The sequence below is a fragment of the Leptinotarsa decemlineata genome, unplaced genomic scaffold, assembly GCF_025532065.1.
Source record: "Leptinotarsa decemlineata unplaced genomic scaffold, Ldec_3_MD MMD2_tig00026307_RagTag_RagTag, whole genome shotgun sequence".
Lineage (NCBI taxonomy): Eukaryota > Metazoa > Arthropoda > Insecta > Coleoptera > Chrysomelidae > Leptinotarsa > Leptinotarsa decemlineata.
In genome coordinates, this window is record NW_027412681.1 from 1453555 (window position 1) to 1477602 (window position 24048).

General features: G+C 34.6%; 1 protein-coding gene across 5 annotated transcripts in view; it reads right to left on the reverse strand.

The window, feature by feature from the left end:
- Positions 1–1453: 1453 nt before the first annotated feature.
- The window catches only part of Nckx30C, a 163779-nt gene continuing 141184 nt past the window's right edge, over positions 1454–24048 (reverse strand). For all 5 annotated transcript variants that reach the window (XM_074181188.1, XM_074181184.1, XM_074181186.1 and 2 more), the window contains one exon: positions 1454–13262. In XM_074181188.1, the coding sequence (XP_074037289.1) occupies positions 13022–13262 (241 nt within the window). In that variant the 3' untranslated portion in view covers positions 1454–13021. The remainder of the gene's footprint in view (positions 13263–24048) is intronic.

Consider the following 24048-nt stretch of genomic DNA (forward strand, 5'->3'; position numbering starts at 1 on the left):
GTGGTTCTATGGAATTGGCTGCGTTCAGTACATTTCAGGTGAACGTCTTGCGACAGTTGGAACTTGGCGTCCGTAGTTTGGAAGAGGCAGACGTAAGGGCTTTGAACTGCGGGCTCCAGAGGTAGTTGTCAGCGATGCTTTGAGACTTCTTCATTGATAGACTCTTTAATGCGATAATCGTCGCAGTTATGATGAAATATCTGGAGCCAATCTCTTTATTAGGTTATTGTTACGTAGCAGCAGATGTCATCTGCCCCCTGTCTCTTGATATATTTTAGACACGTGTAAGGCATTCTCATTGGTGGGACATTATTAATAAGTATTTTTTATATATGGGTTACAATGATCAAAATTCTCATCTTCAACTGGAAACTCGCTATACAATACAAAGAACTAACTCGTTTTTCAGAATTTGAAATATCTGTATACATACATATGTATTAAAAAATGAATATTTCGAAAAACAACTACTTCTTCGGCTGATCACAATCTGGAAGACAAAGCTATCTAGAAACAATTAGTTACTTTCATGTAAAAATTCAATCACATGGAAGAAAGAGTACTTCCAAAACGACAATTTTCATATGAACATTGAATTATACAAAAAACTTTTCCTGTTGAGTTTAAACTCCAAACATTCGTTATGGAATCGAATAAGATATTATTCACAGGACTGGTAGACAATATAAGAAAAAGGTGAAATTTCACTTTTTAGCACCAAACAGTATTCTAAAATACTGTTTTTTCTCTCAATCCTATTATCTTGCATTCAGATGATTTGAATATCATTAAAATAATGCATTGTTATTTCTAGCAAAATCTACATCTTCCATACTTTTTTGCTTGTTTCAGAAACTTGGAACCACTATATGAATTGATGATCTAGTTGCTGACTCACTGTAGAAACTCGTTTACAGATTTTTCAACATATAGAATTTAATTTTGAAATGTATACGCAGGTTTTTCGTGTACTAGTAGAATTGTGGCTCCCAACGAGGGGCTGAATGACCTTGAAATTATTTATCGATGACACCCTTGAAAATATTCAACAATCCTGGGTTATTCATTGAGAGGAATAACCATCTTTAATTTGATGATGTAATTACGGAACACTCCATATGTGATAATTTTGGCGGTGCCACACATTCTATTTGTGGCATTTTTATATTTCAATCATTTGAAACGTAACAAGCAATGCTGCCCTTTTTTCATATACACTGGGGATTTTATTTGGCTTGTATTTTCTCTCGATGTTATTATTTTTAATTCAGATGATTTTAATTCAAATAACTTGCAGTGTTAACTAGTAACAACATTTACATATCTCACACTTTTTTAATCGTTTCCGAAACTTAAAAATCACTATATGAGTGGAAGACCTAGCTACTGAGAAATCCTTTATTTGGATTCAATGCATTTGTTGTTTTTGAGGTGCTGAATTGAAACGAAAACCTCATTTATACATATTATATTGTCGGCAAAAAGTAACATACCATGATATGGCTTCATTAATATTACAAGTACTATAATAATAAAAATTCTCTAGCAATAACAATCTACAGGATACACCATTAACAATCTTATCTCTTTTATATACCTATGACGAATGCATTTACAAAAAAATCATTTTCATCGTTTTCATCGCAGACGGGCCTATTCAATGGACAAAATAAATAATCAATGCCATCGACGACGAAAATTTTTCGGTACCTTACACGCTACGTTGAAGTGTCTTCTAATATACAGAAGGAAGAGAACTGAAGGCATTACTTTAGAAGAAAAGTTATTTCAGCTCTACCGAAGCAAATGAAGCTAAGACGGCCCTATCATTGGTATACATTCATTTGTCTAGACGGTTTGGTTCAAATATTGATATTACACAACGTAGCAGTTATAAAACGAAAATTTTCATTCATGAAAAGGTCTATTTTGTATAGAAGATATGTATCGCCACAAGAAAATAAATGATCCTCCAGTATATCAAAGATTTCAAACGAATCTTAAATGAATAATGAACTCCATTTTGTTTACGAAATGACACAAGAAAATGGAAACTTCTCCAAGGTTATATTTTCGTGTTATCTTGACATAGAAAAAGTATCACTTTCTGTTTTTGAAAAGATTTGAGATTACATTTTTAAATAGTTTGGAAGAATTTTCAGTAATTTTTCTCTCTTATTTTTGAGCTCTGTCACCAAATTGAGGGTTATGTAACAAAACGTTTTTGAGTTTTGACGTTGTTTTTTGTATTCGATTCATTATTGTTTCGTTGAAATTCATTGAGAAAGTCTCATGATCTTTTTGTATGAGTGGTCAACTAGCAAATTACCATTACTTGAGTTGAATTGGTTTATAGCACTATTTGAACTCAGCAACATCTTTTTCTGGTCAGTAGATTCAATTGACAACTGACAATTGACTATTTATCTTTACTTGTGACGTAACAAAACCCTATTTTTTGAGAATTAGTTGAGGAACAGTTATTTTACATATGAGAATCTGTAATTTCGAGAATTGTCTACAAGGTTGAACAGAAAAAAATCACCCGACCCATTTTGTTTTAAACGCACTATATTGTAAATCCTTCAGCAATCAATTTAGATTTCTTTAACCTCTTCGAGAGGAGTTACTAACAACTACTCTCTTGCAAATTTCGTTGAATCTGATACTTCACTGGAGGATCACTGCTAGAAAAATATAAAAATTCTAGAAAATATTCACATTACAAGATGGTCTTTCAATAGGATTCTAGAAATTACAAAAAAAACTTGAAATTGTACTTGATGACTCATTGTAGAAACTCGTTTACAGATTTTCCAACATATCACTTCTTGATGATTGTAAACAAAAAAACGATGATACTATCGAGTATACTTTTGGAATGTATATGCAGGTTGTTCGTGTAGAACAACAAGTAAAATTGTGGCGCCCAACGAGGGGCCCAACGACCTTGAAATTATTCGTGGAGCATGACTCTTCAAAACTGTTGGACATTTCCTTCTAATGATCCAATTAGCCCACGCTATCTTCACGAACCCTCTGCATATATTATTTTCAAAGCTGAGCAGATTTTAGATAAAAAACAATTATTGAGAAATGTTTTCAGCAACTTTTCAACAAGATATAGTATATATTCACAAGATCATAACAGTTTCGACTATAGTTAAACTACTTAGATTGCTATTCCCTAGAAGAGCAATATTATATTTTAGTGTTTAGGTTTAATTTTTTTTAAGCTGGAATTTGAAATATGATATGCCTATGTACTATTGGACTATTTTTGCATCTTACAATATTCACATATCGCACATTATTTATATAGGGTGGGATAAATAAAAAAGAGTGAGTAGAATATCTGGCAAAAGTTGGAATGTGGTAGGTACTCAAAAATGATTTTTGAGGCGTCCTAAAATTTAAATCGATTTGAGAAGTTATACGTAATCTCTGATGAAAATAGATCACGAAAAATAAAGCTCAAACTTTATCCCACCTTGATACTGTAGCTTTTTTGCACGAATGTTTTAGCTTTATTGTAAAGCTCAAAACTGACTCGGAAATATTGATGAGTTTTGTGTGTAACAGTTTATAAATTATATGATATAAATTTAATAGACTTTGTTAATATATGATAAAAACCTCTATAGCATCAACACACTTCATTCTTTTCAACTTCAAACAAGAATATTTACAACTAATCCATACAGAACCGAACGTTTTTTTTCGATATGGAATGAATCACAGTGAATTGACAATAACTACTACTGATAAATAAACTCTTTCATCAAACATAAATGAACTAGGACTTCTTTCGGAAACAGCAGGGATTTCAGCTATATTTTATTTTGCTAATTGATATCTCGATTCCTTACCGCAGTAAGTTCATTTCTCTGCTTTTATTTTACTTTTCTTCTTCAAAATAGATTAATTAACAATTCCTACTATTCTCTTCATATCGTTTTACTTTATTTATTTAATTTTTTATCCTTCACAATTTTTAATCTAAGTAATCTAATTCTTCTCGTATTATTTTTCAGTTTGGTTTTCGAGACAGGTTTGTTTTGGGTAGAATTTTTTTGGTAGAAACAGTATTTTTTCTTTTCCACACTTGCTTTTCAAAGTATGCCGCATATGATATATCAATGTTTTATTGCTGGGATTAGACAAAACAGCAATTTTCCTCACCATGAAAAAAGCTTCATCGAGATTTGATATCATTTATGAGCTTGTGTACCCTCAAAAAATCCTAGTTCATAAACTTAGCAGGGTTACCTGCTTATTCAATCATTCAATTTCTAACGTAAGTTTGAGGAACTTATTAACAATTTGAAGGAAATGAGTGTTTAGTATATTATAATCAAAGGTGAAATATTTTGATGTAACTGCCTCTTTAGCGAACCCTTATAAACATTTTCGAGTGAGTCTTTGCACACAAAACCATCCATCACTGATGAGGGTATTGTCAAGTTCGAAACACTCTTGTTTCAACGTTCATGTGCCTATATAAAAAAATGGCTGCACCGCAGGATTCAGCTATTTCAAGCGACAGCTTTTGAAATTCCAACTTTTTGAGAACTACAGGTAAAAATTACATATACTATTAATAGTGACTAAAGATTGTGCAAACATGATATCACATATTGAAATCACAAATTAGGACATCAAAGAGGAGTCACAAACAGATTAGAATTGGTGAAAATCTTGGTCATAAGTGAACATAAGTCGTAACAGCGGTTCCAAAACCTTTCCTCTGGGATAATTTATCGTTCGTCTTGATATTTTTGATTCATTTATTGCAGAGAAAAAGTCTGGGAACGTACTTCAAACACGTTGGAAAAAATTTAACAATGCAATTCACATGTATACATTGTTACATTGGGACAGTGACAAATGTAGTAAAAAAGTTTACACATCGAACATATATAATATACAACACAGGTTTTGCTTATATGCTTCAGCATGCTTCAATTTGTCTGTAATTCCGTCAAAATTAATACACGTAATTTTATAATAATTTGTACGATATTTATTGACCACATTATTGTATTAAACATTCGTTCCGTCTCCATTCATTGAAATTAATATATTCCTTATTTCTGGAAACCAAATACTTTCTTAATGTTTTCAGATGCTTGTTTGAATATAGTTTTCTATTGAAATATCAAAGTTCAAACTTTCATTATGAATGTACGTATATAAAATCTAAAAATAGAAGTGACGAAGCAAAATATATACATTTTATTTTTCCATCAATTTATTTTGTTGGTAACTTTTCGTGCTCAATTTATAAATTACACAGCCGATTCTCTGTTGCTTCAGATTGAAAAATGATAAAAAAGAAGCACAAAAAGTTCAGCAGATTTGTGGTTCACATCAAGTACGTTCATTGTGAGTCGAAGATTCAAACATCTTTCATTGCCATCCGTTTTTAGTGTTTTTTTTTTGTAGAAAGTTGAACTTGAACTGGAGCCAGTCTTCTATACAATTTGACTGTAGTGGAAATTCTTGATCTGGTGAATCAACAGAAAAAAATTCGAACCATATTCAAACAAACCATTGTTTATGTCATTCATTTTGCAAATGTATAATGTATTCACCATTGTTTCTGATGTTTGATTTTTTCCACCATCGATTTCATTACCATCAATATCGGATTCAATGTGCCAGAGATTCAGATTCATAACAAGTTCTTCCATAAATAATGGAGACGACAACAGAAAACCTCGTACAAATATTATCATGTGCGGTTTACCATTTGTGTATGGTATTGTTCGTATTGTAACATGCTATTAGTCCAGACAAAATAGGCATTTCAGTTTAAATTATTTCTTAGCAAGCTGGATTTTTGTACAGGCCCAAAATACGCCATTATGAATGAAATGTCAAAAGTCCTCATCGATCCCACTTGTACGTCGTTTTTTATTGGAAGTCAAAGGTCACAATTTTTTTTTCTTTGCTTATATCTCTTGAATAGTGAGAGCCACTGAAAACACTTTATTTATTTATGTATATACACGGGAAAGCCCAATTCAGATATCAGTAGTACAGTATACAATATATGCAATATATCGGCAATATATGCAATATATCGGCCTAGAGTTTCACTTTTTGTGTAATGTAATGAGGACCAAACTGTGGAACAATAATCGAGATGAGATCTATGATCTCTAGATCTATGAGATCTAGGGAAAATTAGAGAGATTTGATAGCAGTGATGTTGGTAAAATGACAGGTGGTTTTCTTTATAAAGCCAAGCATCTTCATAGATTTTTGAATTACAGCGGAAATGTGTGATTTCGAAAAAGTTTATAGACCGTAAAGTTTTCTACAAAAATGAAACTGATACTTTTTTTAGGAAGCACCGCGATTTCAGACTTGGAAAATGCAAATATGCTCTCATATATGGTCAGTATGCACCATCGCGTTTGAGAGAAAGAGCGAAGAGGAAGAAGAGAACCATGAGAAAGAGCGGAGAGGAAGAAGAGAGCCATGAAAAAAAGCGGAAAGGAAGAAGATAGCCATGAGAACGAGCGAAGAGGAAGAAAGCGAAGAGAAAGAAGAGAGCCATGAGAAAGAGAGCGAAGAGGAAGAAGAGAGCCATGAGAAAGAGCGAAGAGGAAGAAGAGAACCATAAAAAAGAGCGAAGAGGACGAAGAGAGCCATGAAAAAGAGCGAAGAGGAAGAAGATAGCCACGAGAACGAGCGAAGAGGAAGAAAGCGAAGAGAAAGAAGAGAGCCATGAGGAAGAGAGCGAAGAGGAAGAAGAGAGCCATGAGAAAGAGAGCGGAGAGAAAGAAGAGAGCCATGAGGAAGAGAGCAAAAAGAAGGAAGAAAGAGAGTCATGAGAAAGGAACAAGTGATACAGAGATTGAGTATGAATAGTGTGATTTTCTTGCTGCTACAATTTACATTATATTGATGATATGATGTGTCATTGAATTTCCTCGATCATAATATTTATTGTGGATAATTTCTATGGAAGAAACCACATTGAAAGCACAGAGTATGCTACCTCAAAGCAGTGGCAAATCTGGGGTGGGCACAGGGACACGTGCCCCCCATTACTTTTTGAAATATCCAAAAATATAATAAATTTTTAGCTTGGTTTCTCATATCATTGCCTTTTTTAGGTAGAACTGTCGCATTTTGAATAAGGGAAGCAACTCCAGTTTCAGGTACTGCCTGAAAGAACATCTTCTGAACAAACAATAATACGCGGATATCTTGTAGGCAATAGCTGAAATATTTGTGGTATTCTTATGTTTATATCGATATCCGCCTCATCTCCCCTTTTTATTTGAATAAAATGTTGTACCTACTGTCAGAATTACAATTTGAGCTCTTAGTTCCTTTGGTTTTTCTATCTTTTTTACCTTTTTTTATTTTGTAAGGTGCAAGAGAAAGAATGTACTCTGTTCAATCTTGTATCCTACTGACAAATTTATATTTTTTCTCTGTATTGTAACATTGTTATTTCCGCTGTCAATTAATTCATTTATTATTATTATTATACTCCGGATTGGGAACTGAGCCCCTCTCAAAATAATTTTCTTGATCCGCCACTGCCTCATGGGTTATTGTAAAAAATTTACAATCTACAAACTTCATCGGCACCATTTTTCTTCAGCTCTCACCATTCAAGAGATACACGCAAAAACAAAGAAATCGTGACTTTTGAACTCGAATAAAAAACAACCAACTAGTGGGATCGATGTGGACTTTTGAGATTTCATTTATTATGAAGTATTTGAGGCCTATACAAAAATTCGGCTTGTTGAACAAGTTTGTAAACTATTCCCCTTTTTTCGTCTATTTTGTCTGGACTATATTGTGGAATCTTATCACGTAGGGTAGAACAAATCAACAGTAGGCACTTTCAATAAAAGTCCATAGGACCTGCAAGTGCCCGACAAAATCACTTATATCTATTATGTACATGTTTCCTACACAGTAATTGTATAGTCTACATCTATATCTACAATCTAGATATGTATATTTCACTATATGTATTATTCTGTCCTACAGTGCAATATATTTCGGGAAGTTTCAAGAATTATCTAGAATTTTACTGACCACAAATCAAGCGTATTCATTTAACATCCAAAACAAATTTTCTTGAGAGTATTCATTTTGCAGTACTTAATTCAGTTCTATGATTCTGTTAGATTTTTCGTTTATTATTGAAAATTTGTATTAGCTTTTCACTAGAACCGTTTACCGAACTCCAATATGTCTTTTTCACGTGTAGTAAATAATACTACACGTGAAAATACGTTTTTATACAGGGCGTTAGAATGAAACTTTGAGCCTTCTGTAACTCAGAAATGGATCCAAAACAATTAAAATTCCAGTTTCCTTTGGGTGATACATCGTTTGATATGTCTCTTGTATCTCAAACTGGTTTATTATTTACTGAAGAAAACGGTCGTTCAAAAAAAACTCGTATCAAAAAACTAATAATTGCATTTTTTTCTCTTTTCGAGAAAAATTAACAAAAAGCAGCAGCAATTATGATCTTCACTAATTCCAGCATCATTATCAACAGACGATCCCGATATGAATCCTTTGGATTTGATTTTAAAATAAGACTTAATGTTATTTCGAATAATATAACAGTCGATTTTGTTCCCAGTGACGTTGTTTGTTGTTTCTCAATAAAAGAAGCAAGGGAAAATTAAGTTTTTTTCTCAAATTGAATTTTTTGATAATAAGTGAATCACTTTTGGAAAACTAGAGAGGTAAACGGTACCGCAAGTGTATGGATATCATTTCAAAATTCCCCTCGTAGATTGACGTTTTGAGTCATAGTGTGGTCGACTTTTCGTTGTACACCCTGTATACCGTATAGCGGTTTCGTGTATTGACTACGTGTATGTAAAAACAAAATCCAAAATTTCTGATCACGTACATGGTGGTGTTATGATGTTCCTTTTTACGTTGAAATATTTTATTTTGCAATTAATATACACGGTATATTCCTGTTAGTAGGCAGGTGAGAAATTATGGAGTTGAAAATTTCTCTGACCCATATATAATTGAATATATAAATGAAATCATCGCTCGTCTATATAATTCATAGAACCCAGTTGCTATCTCAAAACATCACCGCTCAAGTTTATAGTGGTCAGTCGAATTCCAGTTAAAGCAACTAATATAACTTACATTTGTTGTCTTCCTTTTCTTATCAAAATTGTCATTGAAAAATCATCTGATTAAAATTGCTACGAATCGTTCAAATTGAGTATCTACTTTAAAACAATCCTATTTCGTTTTTTGTTTGGTGAAGTTGTATGAACTGCCCGTCTTGTATAAAACAGTAGATCAAAATCTATTCTTTAATAAAATGTTCATTATTGCTATCGTAGTGGGGGCCCTTTCTAATTTAAAAACCCTACGGCATTCTTCGAGAATACTAAATCCAGCCCCAGCTTGAATATCTGAATATGACCTACATAGTTTCCGGATTTGACACCTCTCGACTTGAGCGTAACAACTGAGTTTGATATTGTCGAAGGATGCCTTGAATGCTAAAACACACTATAATGGAAGTCGATATTGTTTGTTTTGTGCATATTATTTGAACACCAATAGCGTATAATGTAATACCTCGGGTTCATTCAACAGAGATTCAATCTCCACAGGATTCTTACGTCATCTGAGACATGTTTGTTTTTTTAAAGGTTGTGTTTAATTTGTAACAGGTGCAATTGTAGGTTCATATTTTTGTCTAATACACCTGATTCAACTGTTTTTCAATTTCTACTTTACAATATGTATTAGACAAAAATTGTAAAGTTGTTTGCCCGATGTTTCACGTTTGGAAATAGAACCCGAGTATAAGAATATTATAGTAATATTACTTATTATTTATTGTTTAAATGTAGTTCAATTTGTGAAAATCATTACAATTTGTGCCACATATTTTCCATTGTTTTGAAACATTTTCGAGATTCATTTTTTTGAATCTGGTTCGACAAAGGAAACTAGCAAAATATGAGACACAAATTATCAAATAACAATCGATTTCTGTACCGATACTGAAAAAAGATCATTTTGGACAGTTCGGCAATATTAAAGAGGAAATATTATGAAGAAAGAATTTGATACTCGTATGAATTATGAAATGAAATAAAAGACCATTAACAAGAAACAATTTCGAAGTGACCGCTAAATTATTATGTGATAATAATAAAAACATTATTAACATATAAATATTTTCACTCGACTGGATTTATTCGAGTTCTCCACAGTTTATATAAGAAAATAAAGTTATATGAGTTTATACCAGGTGGTTGGGAAGTTGAAGTGAGATTATTTTAACAAAATCAAATCATTCAATAGAAAAGTTGATTTTTTGGAAGAAAGTGATTTTTTAGACCAGATATTCTCGAAAGCAGATTATTTTCTTTTCTTTTCATGGATTTACAGACTTTTGAACTCATTTTCAGATGTTCTGGGTAACTTTTTTCACCCCTCAATTAGAAAAATATTTCAGACAAATAAAATTATCACTAATTAGACTTTTGTTTTTTGTCCAATCAAATTGTCATTCGATGAGTAAAGCTCTAAATTTCTGAAATATTCTCAGAATAGAACAGCTTCTCCAACTTCATAAAAAGAAGAGACAAAGGAATAGATCAATATTTTGACGTACTTTTTGGCAGATCAAACTCATCACTATGGCATCAGTGGAATTACTCATGAACGGTTGGTAGTAGTAGCAGGAGGTAGTCAGATTGTGAAAAACTCATTATCCTCATCAGAAGGTGAAATGTTTAACAGTCTAACAAAATTTTAATGACTTTTCCAAAATAACTTCTGACTGTCTCATGATTGTTTCGATTTCAATGAAACAGGATTTGACGGTATACAACTTCTTCCATTGCCAAATTTATCAGGCCAGATATAGTCATCATCAAGATTCCTGTTAATCCCTCCAGTTCCTCGTCTAGGTCTCTTCAGCTAGGATGCTTGTGAATTTATCCACGCATCTTTTTCCATGTCGTGCCTTTGTCGGGGTCATCAATGTTAAGACTTTAGTTATTTTTCCTTTCAGGAATCTCCAATGAAACTGTATTTCAGTCTAGCAAAATTTTAATGACTTTTTCAAAATAACTTCTGACAGGTTCTCTTTTTTATATCAACTATATGGTGAGCAAAAAAAAATAAAAACAAGCAACAAATTGAATTATTAGAAAATCTGAAGTTTCAACAAATGGCGTACCACAAGGTTCGATACTGGGACCGATGATTTTCTTGTTGTACATAAACGATTCAACATTTATCGATATAGAAGAAGAATTTACCTTTATGTAATCTCCATGAGAGATATAGAATTTAAACTGGTACGACTTCAATCTATTGTCATTTAATTTCATCAAAACAAACTAGATATCGTTCCGCTGCTTTATTGACAGCATACTATTAACAATGCAGACAAAATGATTACTTAGATTCGCCGATCACCTCAATAAAAAGCTAGCTTCAGGGTGTTTTGCAGTGTGAATAACTTATTAGGAACTTGGTTTGTCTGCTGCTGAATAAGCTCATTTCTATCTAATTGATTCTCATTAAAAGTATGAAATGTCTTTCTGGGGAGTATGTTGCAAAACTCAATGATGTTTTCATTATACAAAAAAGATCTATAATATTCATGTGTAATGCCAAAAGTCGAGACACTTGCAAACCTTTGTTTGAACTTCATGAAATTTTGTTAGTCTTCGGAATCGTCACTCTAAAAACAGTCTGTTGGATTAACAAACATAAACTGAGATTTAGCGGCTACTCCAATACTCGTAATTATGCCTTTCGTCGAGCTAATGATAATCACCAATACCAGCCTCTACTCTGGTCAAAGACTCCTTGTATTATAATAGTCTTATTATGTTCAATCATTCACCTGGACATACTGAAATTTTAGAGGATAACTGTAAGTTTCGGAAATTAGTAACAGATTTATTACGTGGTACACCCTGTTATAGTTTAGAAGAGTTCTATGAGGACAGTTGCCTCTAATTTATTTTATCTTCTGTATTTTCAATATGTAGAAAAATTATGGTATTCTGCATTTTTGATATTTTGAACTTTTCTGGTATTGTTTCTTCAATTGTTATATTTCTCTTCAGTATCCGATATATCTCAACTCTGCATTTAAGTTATTTCAATATGATTTGTACTCTATATGTATGTATATGTGTTTATATATGAAGGAGAGAAGATATATACATAGAAAATCCTACACTTACTGGGAGTTCTTCTTCTGGCGAAATCCAAATATGGAAAGCAGTAAATTATATTAATTTAAAATGCCTCATACTTTTGTTGTATCACCTTATATGTAGGTATATATTTTTTTGAAGTTGCAACATTTTTCACTTACAAATCGATATTTATATCGGTGAAATGACGAAAATATCAAGTACTAGGATATCAATTTTGGTATTTTTACTTTTTATTCAAATACGATTTGTTGGACAAAAAAAATTTGAAATAAATGAATTGGAAAGAAATTTTCGATTTTTAAGTTGCATTTCTATTCTTCACTTCCGAAAATATCTAAGGCAAATAAATCAGACAGTTTACTGGTTTTTGCAATGAAAAAATAACCGAACCACTTTTTCTAAATTTGCCTTACTTTGTTCATGCTGTGAAATTTTCCACGGCTGATTATTTGCTGTTTTCGAGTTCATCAGCAATAATCTGTAGGATTTTGTGTTCGACGTTTCGGCTGAAATCGCCTTTGATAACGTCAGTCGCAGTTATAGGCGTAACTTCAGGTCCAAAAAACCAGTAGACAGCAAATAATCTGCTGCCTAACTATTTCTAAAACAACTTTTATCAACTCAAGGTTCTCAATAGAAAAAAAACTTATCTTCAGCAAAATTCAAAACCAAGTCCTCGACGATTTTTTTTCAGTACGGGCACGGAGTTAACTCCACTATCATATACGCTATTCCCGTCAATATCATCGACCAGTTTTTAGATATCAGTACAATTTGCTACCTCACAAAAAGTTTGTGATGTTCTAGAAGGGACATACGATGTATTCGTATTCGAACATGAGGGACACGGCCACGAATACGAAGTAGAGCAAAAACATGGTGAAGCCCAGTCCTCTGTTCATCTTCCACCGGAAGCAAGCAATGGACATGATCACAAACACGAGCATCATGAAGAGGATGGTAATGGAGCACACCATACCGACTGAGTTTACCTCCACTGGCTTTCCGTAGATGACGCCGAACAACAACCAAGGCACTGGTAATCTGGAACAAAACGTTAGTTGAGAGGGATGATTGTTGGTGAAGTCTACTTAGATATATTTGGGAAAGCGTGACGATATGAAATCTGGAAATCAAGGACTTGGTAATGGTTTATTCTTGTACAATATTTTTAATTTATGTTACAAAATCGGGCTTCCATTGTCTAAATGAGGTGTTGACAGATTTGAAATCCATGGAATGTTAGAATTTTTGAGAATTAAGAGCTGTTGCGCTGGATATTTCTATAGTATAACAATTTTCAATTGAAGGTAACTCATACACAAATTGAACTGAGAACTAACGGCAACAATGTTAAATGTTACAACTAAATTCTTACTGAGGTCATTTTTATTTTCTATGCATCGCCATTGTGAATAATTGAAAAGTAAGAGGATTCCAAAAAATTTGTCCCCCGTAACAAGATAGCTTCTGCCTATCGATAGGATGTAAGAGCGAATAGGTGAACCAGTTCGTTAAATACTTTGAAACATCGGTAAACTGATCAACACTTCGTAGGTCTATTATATTTGCGTCCTCAAAATGCCATAACTAGTCACTCGGTTTCTTCATTATCAAGCGTCCTTATCTGCATAGGCGTAGTGTGTTCTGTTGCTTATGAAGGTGACTTTGTTTTGTATTTATTGAATATATTTTATTATATTTAATAAATAGACTGTTATATTCATTGACTTTAAAATATAAGATAGAGTTCATCACACTTTATTGTGACTTAGTCATTGAACTTAGGTATAAATGTTCGTTAAACTCAGGTATAACTGTCATCAATTAGTTCCTAGAATATTATTAGTTTCTAGGTAGATAGTAATATTTCAAAAAGTATATATAAATCACAATGTATGTAGAATGCTGTTTGTTAGTGAACATGCTTGAAAAAGCTACTGGCAGCGAAACACTTGTTGCGGATTTGTTAATCTGTTCTAGTGAAAATCTCACAATAAAGTGTTTTTCAAAATACATCAACTTCAAAATAGTTTCTGAGGTGAGTAAACAACTGACAAATAGCTGAATAATGTGATTGAATTTTATTTTTTTTATAGTATTAAGACGGATGACGTAGCAGGTCCAAGTAATGTACAAAGAAAGCGGAAGTTTATGTCGTTAGAGTGTATGTAGAGTGTACGAAAATTAAAAAAATACACTCCGTACAGTGGAAGCTGTAGCCCATTGTTCATTTTTAACAGAGATATCTGTGTCGACAATTGAACGCATTGTACGTGAAAAAAAGGTGACTGGGATTGTGCAAGCTCCAAAAGTACATTGTCGTGGTAGGAAAAAAATTGAATAGGACGAGTACCAGAAAAATTTTGTACGCTATACCATTCATTCTTTCTTTTTTGAGAATAAAGCACCAACCCTCGAATCCATTAGGACAAAGGTAATGGATAATGATATCATTCCAAAAATGAGCAAAAAGAAGTTAAGGAAAATATTAAAAGAAGATTTAGAAATTATATATGACAAACGATCCCGTAAATCTGTTTTAATAGAAAGAGAAGATATAGTCTCATGGCGACGGAGATATCTTCGCTCTATTAGAGAAATGCGTTCTGCTCACAAAAAGATTTATTAACTGGACGAAACGTGGGTGAATACTGGTCACAAAGTATCTAAGATCTGGCAAGATACTACTGTAACTAGTTATCATCAAGCATTTGTGGACGGTTTATCAACAGGGTTACGCGGACCAACGGGTGAAGGGCAACGACTAATTGTCGTCTATATAGGTAGCGAGAGTGGCTTTTCAGACGATAGTGCACAAATTTTTCAATCCCAAAAACCAGGGGATAATCCTTGGAAATTCACAAGCATAAACATTGCGGGTGCAACCTGTTAAACGATCAAATCGATTTAATTTACTCTCCGGTTTTTAAATTGGCACATCCGCATTGTGACCTGTAAATTCAGGTACTCGAATCAAGTACCTGAATTGTATATATTGGCGAATGTAATGAATCATTGTTAGTTTATTGTATTAGTTTGAGAATGTCCATATAGGACGAAACTGCAGTTACGTTGGTTGCAATTAAAAGTGGTAAAAATCATAGAAAAACAAATTGTAACCAACATACTTAGTAAACCTTTTAATCACAAATAGTAAAGTACATCATCATGATACTAGGTCGAACACCAATTTTCACATCCCAAGGACAAATTAACCACCAGTATGAACTCGTTATTTTTTAAATTTTTTGTGTTGTTTTGAATATCGAATCGTATAACTCTTAAAAAATCACCCGTTACAACAAACGGTGATCAATCAGTAGTATATATCGTTTGTTTGAAGGTGATTGACAATCTTTCATGATGAATTTCACTAGTTTGGACTTCCATTGTCGACTATATAAAATGATTTAAAATCCCTGAAACAACTAAAAAAAAAGAATTGAAAATGAATAGCTGAGAATAACAATTATATTAACCAAAATAAACCTGAAATGAAATAATAGTAAAATAAAATACAAGTAAAAATACAACAATTGAATAAATAAAAATGAAGAAATGAAAAAAGAAAATAAAAAGTGGAGAGATTCCAAGTCACGTTAGTTCACGACGTTTCGATTGTTAGTATCTACAATCGTCTTCGGATGATGACTGGACTGATTCCTCCGAGAGATGAATATTTATATGTCGTTCGAGTATTTTCACTTATCCCCTCTTTCCATTTTCCGCTTCACGGGTTCCGTGGGAGATGACCGTTTTGGCGGGAGTTGGCTATTTTTCGCTTGATGATGGGTTTCCATATGTTACGTATTTCTACGCTGGCTTGGCTGAATACGGTGTTGGACAACATATATGTGGCTGTGCAAGATCTCAGCTTGGGACCACTCGATGTTGTGTTGATGGGTCCAAACATGGTCCGCTATTCCTGATTTGCTGGTTTCCCCTCGCTGTGTGTGTTTCTTGTGCTCGGCAAAGCGAACATTCTATGGCCTCTTAGTTTCACCAATATAGGATGCATTATATGCTATATGCATTATATGCATGCAATATAGAATTGCATTTACAGGGTATCTGGTAAATGCAATTCTTGGAATCGCAGTCCGCGTTTGGTGGCCTGGTTTTCGTGAGGCTGCTACGGATAGTGTTACCGGATCTGAAGCAGGTTCTGATGTTGTACTTGGAACTAATTCTCTTTATCCTCTCCAATAATCCTCTGATGTAGGGAAGTGCAAGCACTGGTTGTGACGGCTTTTCTTCTTTGCGAGGCTCCTGCTGTCTTCTAGCCAAATTCGTTTCTACCATTGCTTTGGAGTAGCCATTCCGTTGAATATAATTTTTGATGATGTCTAGTTCCTTCTCGAGACCTTCCTTCGTATTACAAAGCCCAAAAGCACGGTCTAATAGAGTCTTGATGATTCCTCTTTTAGTCGATTGATGGTGGTTGGATTCGTGGTTCAGATACTGTCCCGTATGAGTGGGTTTTCGGTATACAGATGTTTCCTACTTAGTGACGGCCCTCTTCACCAAAACGTCTAAGAATGGCAATTCGTTGTTGATTTCCTTCTCCATTGTGAAATTGATGGAAAGTCTCACGCAGTTGATGTGTTTCAGGAAGGCGTCTAGTTCAGTATTCCCATGGTTCCATATTATGAAGGTGCCGTCTACATATCTCAACTAGACTCGAGGTTTCTTGTGGGCTTCTTCAATAGCCAGAGTTTCAAACCACTCCATATATATGTCGGCTATGACTGGTGAAAGTGGCGATCCCATTGGCAGTGCCTCATCCACTTTTTATTTTCAGTTTTTTTTCATTTTTTTATTTTTATTTATTCAATTGTTCCATTTTTACTTGTATTTTATTTTACTATCATTTCATTTCAGGTTTATTTTGGTTAATATAATTGTTATTTTCAGCTATTCATTTTCAATTCTTCTTTTTTAGTTGTTTCAGGGATTTTGAATCATTTTATATAGTAGACAATGGAAGTCCGAACTAGTGAAAGTAGTATATATCCTACTATAGTCAATTCCGCCAAGAACTCACACTCCGTTCTCAGTCATACTGAATGCATTTCAGATTCACCTTTCCCTTCTTCTCACACAACGAAAGCACTCAAAGTTCGAGCCTATCGCCACCCACACAACCCCCTCCCAGCGCAAAAACAAATTAGCAGTCGCCGAAGAAACTTTTTTCTTCCCGTTCAAGTATTGATCAGTAGAAAAACTCATGCCGACGTAGGGTCAAATCTGTTCGATCTCAACGCGACCTGAAGTAGGGCAAACAGATTACGGCACACGACCAGAGCACGAAAGGTGTGATATCTTTCATCGATTGCCTACACGAAAATGCCCTTACTCAGCTGTTTGCTCGCCTTGATGAGCCAGAGTGGATTCTGATGGGAAATCTGATTGAGGGTGCATGCCGCATTGAAACTTTTATAGGATTCGCAGTATGCGCTTCCGTGAGCGGGATTTGGATGCATAATAGATGGAGGAGGGGGGAAACGAGTGTCTTGCTGGAGTGAGTTTGAGGAGGAAACAAAGATATCACATTTCTATCTCAATACACAAAAACAGTTTGATCTGAAATGACAGTGAACAAATAACGCTCATATCCAAAAGAGAAATGGACGACGGTTATAACCACTCAGATAAGAGTATTCCAGATATATCCATCGACGAGAAGCCATAGCATCGAAGTTTGGCCAGCAAACTATCATGCTACACACGGTTAAAGACCTAAGAAGTGTTCTCTATATCAACTAAATTGAATCAAACCGCGAATACTTTCCAAATCCAATATCACTTCTCTCAACAGTGACTTGAAATATCTCAATATTTCAACTCACTATAAAACTTTCTCTAGAATTTCTAGCTATTGTAAGAAATTCAACTGGATTCACCAAATCTCTACGCACGACTGCCTATACCCTAATTTAACTAAACTGCGAATATTTATCCATCCCGAAACACCTCACAAAACGGCGACCTGAACTATCTCGTATTTCAGTACCACCAGAATTTACTTAGAACTTCGTAGGAAGTTCCAATCGACCTACTTCTGAGTTCGTACGCTCCTGATTTTAACCTCAAGTCAGCTAGCCAAATAAACCACGAATATTTCGCACTACTGGAATCCCCTCGCGACCCAGTGTCTTAAACCACCTAACACCTGAGTTCCTACAACAGCTTTTTCAGCAACCTCCCCAAAGGGGCCAACTGCCCCGGTTAAGAGCCCCCCAAACGACCCTGGGGTCCGGGCACGACTGACTTAATTTTTTTCCCAAACAACTTTCCACCTTTACTCTGTTAGGGGATGTAATTCAAATAATCTCATAAAAATTCCCACCAATCAGGAAGTCTGAAATTGTTTCCGAAACTGGTACTCTTAAGGTCCTTTACATGTCCAGCGAATAAGTCCGCAAGAGTCGCTGACTGTTCCACGAGATTACTAATGTCGTGAGCCTGCTACTGATATACAGCGTGACTCACGGTCGATGGTAGGTTAGACGTTTCTGGAAAACGCAAAGCATGATTTTTCTGAAAATTTCACATCTCACATTTCCTTACCTGTTCTATCGATCTAAAATATTTTCAGCATTGTGGCGTTGCCACTTCCACCAAAAAGTCCTAGCAACTTTATTTTTTTAAATGGAACACCCCGTATATTAATACATTTTTGGAATTGCTCTGGTATTTTAATACTTTTTTGTTGATAATATCCTATACCTATATCTATCTGTTTTCGAGATAAAAAATAAATTGTGCTAAATATGGTCCAAAATATAGCCTTAATTGAAATTAAGTACATCAGTACTCTCAATTCATGAAAAGTTGATAATTTGATGATAGTTTGGACAAACTCGAAATATTCAAATAACACCAAGAAATTGACTCCATATCATACAGGGCGTGCTAAAATTACTATTATTTCCATTGTGCATAAAAGTAGTCAAAAGTTAATTTTTTCAAATGGAACCCCCTGTATATTACTCGATAAATTGAAAGATGGTGAAAAATGATTCAAGATGATATATCATGTCCCTATACCTAAATCGTCAAGTTTTCTCAATAAAGTCGCTTCTTCTAGAAACATTATTTTTTTTTAGAATTTGGATTTAGGTAGCAGTGGAATTATCAAGCTTATAGCAGTTCGATTACTTTTATAAGTAATTTACAAAGAGTTATCGACGGTGTTTGAATCATCTTCCAAAATGAATGCAAATATCGATTATTCAAACGAAGTTCTTATGAAATTATTTATTATACACATGAACAAAGTGATCAAATCATTGTCAGAACGTATAAAAAATTCAACCAAATGTATCCTGAATCAACACCAATGAATGAGAGGAAGTTTGTAATGTTACAAAATAATTTCCTTAACTATGGCTCAAAGTTTCCAGGGAACAACTGTACCAAAAATCAGTCATTTCTAGGTAAAAAGTAAGATTTTGTGGGCTAATACATGTGAAAGTACAGACAATAACAGAATAGGATGATTCAAAATAACAAAATTGTAAACAAAATATCACATTTTCACAATAAATGCTGAAAATGTTGTCCATTACATTCTAAACACTTTGAAATGTTTTTTTGTACGCGACTTGTGGTTGCTTTTTCAATTTCCTGGGGATCCAGATCTTCAATACTCCGCACTATTCGCCGTCGCAATTCTTCTTTGGTAGGCACTGGAGTACTGTATATCCTTTCTTTTAAAACACCCCATAAAAAAAAGTCAAATGAGAACGAAATGGGAAACTGGCTCAACAGCCATTCTCCAGTTTTGTTTTTTCACCTTTGAGAAATTGGTATGGCCGCCTTTCTCGTCAGATATTTTTCCACTGTCATAACCTATCAAATCTGCCTTATAAAGTACAAACCTATTATCCAGAGAAACTTCAATCTACACAGCAAGTTGCCACACAAACTTCGTTGCACAATAAAGCGATGAGACAAAAAACACGTGCTCTTTCAAACTTCCTCTGACTACATTATCATTCGAGCGGCAACTTTATGAACTTTATAACTCTTTAAAACATTCCCTACATAATTCATAATCATTTCGAGACACAGTAGCCTTATCTAGCCAGAATTAACTCGCAGTTACGTCCCATTACCTTTTTCCGCGAAGTAAGTTGATAAAGTAAAGGTTAATACTGTTAGCCGAAGGAAAATGTACCGTTTGCGATGAGTGCAAGAGCTCTGGCCTCAAGGAAAATCCAATTTATTAATTGAGAAAAGTGGTGGACAGTATGTTGGAATTCTGTATCCGAAATTTCTAGGAATAAAATTATTTGCCAGTATTCAAAATTAGAGTTGATTCACATTGATCTCGTTACGCTACAGAGTTTTTTCATAAACTACAATTCAAATTGCTAATGATCTATGACAGATAATTCAAACGGTCGATCAACCATATTTGACTATGTCTGTCTACTATTGACAGCTCATGGTTGTCCGTGGTGCTGGCTTATCACGCCACGTCAATTTCATGATCATTGGACCCCCTGACGTTCGTTTCGTGTCAATTCGCCTTATCGTAACGAGAGCGAAGCGAAAGTATATCAGGCCGTATCGAGAGAGACACCATATTGTGCATCAAATTTAACTGACGTGAATTGTCACGGAATTTAAGATAACGAGAAGGAAATGCACTTCAACTGCTCCTGAACTGGAACTTTTGAAAACCTTTCATGAATGTTTCTTCAATTTCTGTTTTTCAGTTGTTGAATTGAAATGTTTTATTTTCGGGACGTACATATCGGCATATTTATCTTCCGAAAGCGAGTTAATATTGACATTGAAGCTTAAGAATTCCGCAGTCTCGAAGAATTTTGTGGATGAATAACTACGTTGCCTGTACATTAAGGAGGTTGCGTTTATGACTATGTTACGATTGCGCACGACTGGTGTAAACCTCGAAGTAGGAATGGGTCAATTGAGCTGCACTCACTCTCCCTACTCTACAGATAAAGAACAACGTTGCTTTTGCCTGAACATGCAACTATATTGTATTGCAATCAAGACTGATCATTATCATTTATTTTTGTTCGGTTATGCCGATCAAGTCCGCTACCAGAAGCTCGAATACTATGGAGATCCCGCTGGCAGCGGTAACTTATAACAAGTAATGTAATTGGTCTCTGGATCCGCGAATCATCTATCCTAAGTAGATAGGATACTCGTAGGTAAGTGGGTCTGCTAGTCCCTCCACTATAACTTGCGTGAGTTTACTGTGTCTTACTTTTATTCAAACTTGATCAAGTAAATCCAGCTTCTCAACGGAACCGATTGCTTCATTTGGTGAGTGATCTTTCAGGACTACCAGCAAGAAAAGGACACTGCAAAAACTATCCTGATCCCGTCACCAACGGAGAAGGCACAGAATGTGCTCTGCTACCAGAATCAAAAGTTCTTTGTGAATCACAACACAACAAAAAAATATTTTTTGAATGGTTCCTACACTAAATTAGTCAATTTCTACTAATTTTGGGGTGATAAAAACGAAAATAACAATGAAAAATTTTTATTAGCTCTGGTTTTTGAGATACACAGTACTTAATCTTAAAGAGTAGTTAAACTATACGTGAAAAGTGAAAGTACATAAAACAATATTGTTATGTTTCTTTTAGAATATTTTAAGTACAAAATTAATAAAAAAAACATTATTCTTAGTGTTTTGACAAATAAAAGAAGTTTGTACCACCAAATTTCAATTAAGTCCATCCGATTCATTGTAAGATCGCTGTCGTTTAGCTTTTATAAAACACTTCTGGAGCATCCCTACACACAGACCAGCAGTAGTCTGCAAGCATTGCTTCATTCCAACGGCCCTGATATCTCTGTTCCATTAAGGCAATGTCTTAATGGAATCTTTCTCCATGTTCGTCACTCACAGCTCCACAGTTTTGTGGGAAGAAATTAAGATGAGAGTGAAGAAAATGAATTATTAAGGACATGTTGCATCCAAGTTGGTGGTAAGCTTGAAGAAGCTCTTTAACCAATGCTGTGAAGTTATCATCTCTTTTGTTACCTAAAAACCCATGTACAACCCCCTTAAAGGCTTCCCAGGCTCTTTTTTCATTTCCTGTTAAAATCATGTCAAAAGCAGGATCATTTACGATTTCACGGATTTGAGGCCCAATAAAGATGCCTTCCTTGACTTTAGCATCACTCAACCTGGGAAACTTTGCTCTCAAGTACTTAAAAGCTTGTCCTTCCTGGTCCATGGCCTTCACAAAGTTTTTCATTAGTCCCAACTTAATATGTAATGGGGGAAGGAGAACATCCTTAGGATCTACAAGAGGCTCGTAAACTACATTTCTCTCATTAGGGTTTAGGTCTCGTGTAGGCCAGTTCATTTTTTTATAGTGAGATTTTCTATCCCGACTGTCCCACAGACACAAAAAACAACAGTACTTGGTGAACCCTAATTGCATTCCTAGGAGTATAGCAATGACTTTCAGATCACCACAGATGTGCCACTTGTGTTGTTCATATTCGATTGATTGGAGAAGTGTTTTCATATTTATATACGTTTCCTTCATGTGAACTGCATGACCTATAGGAATAGAGGGTAGCTGATTTCCATTATGCAGAAGTACAGCTTTTAAGCTTAGTTTTGAAGAGTCTATAAACAGTCTCCATTCAGATGGAGTGTGATCCAAATTCAAGCAGTCCATCAAACCATTAACATCAGAACAAACTACGAGGTTTTCTTTTTTCTCAAAAAAAGGAAGCAAATCTTTTTGACGCTGTCTGTACTGAGATATTTTCACATCATGTTTTAGAAGATTCCACTGTTGTAGTCTTGACCCTAACAGCTCAGCCTTTTCCTTAGACAAGCGAAGATCCCTTATAAGGTCACTCAACTCTGCTTGACTAATTCTGTGCGGATCACTAGACCTATCGCTTACCTCAAAATCAGGGTCATAGGATGTAGAAGGATGGGTTGCTCCTTCTAAACAGTCTTCATCACCTTCCTCTAAAATTTCATAGTTTTGGGGTGGAGAAGGGACTGGCAAATTGTCTGAGTGTGGTACAGGCCGAAGAGCAGATGGGAGATTAGGGTATTTAACCGTTTCTCTTTTCTTCATAGATAAACCTTGCTTAATGGGAGGAGTTAAGCAGAAATAACAGTCGTCTGTATGATTGGTAGGCTCACGCCAAACCATAGGTACTGCAAAAGCCATTGCCCGGTTTTTATTTTTCAGCCACTCTCGCAATATGACGGAACAAGAATTACAACATATATGAGGAGCCCATGATTTATCTTGGTCCCCAACTTTCACACCAAAATAATGTTCATAGGCTGTCTTAACGATAGGTGTCATTTTACGTTTCTGAGCCTTAAATGTTATTTCACCACATATATAGCAAAAGCTATCGACAGAATTCACACACTTTCGAGGCATTTCAGATCAGCACTTAAATTAATTTAAAAATCAACTTCACACGATAATTTCAATAGCAACCACGTGCGTACAATTGACAAACTCACATAGGTTATGTTTACTACTTAAGTACAGCTGATGAGAGGGGTGTTATGTAAACAAACATGTGTACCAACTGTTGGTGATGAAATATTTCATTTGTTGAAAACTCAATATACATATATATAATATAATGATACTATATCTTGAAAACAAGAGCTAATATATAATTTTTATGGTCACTTTCGGTTTTAACACGTGGAAATACATTAAAATCATCTAATTTCAACCCCGAAACAAAAACTTTGTTGTGTTGTGAATCATCTACAAGGTTAACAGAGTATGGTACTGTTTCTTCAGTATACTGAAGTGGTTAGTCTACGACTACAATC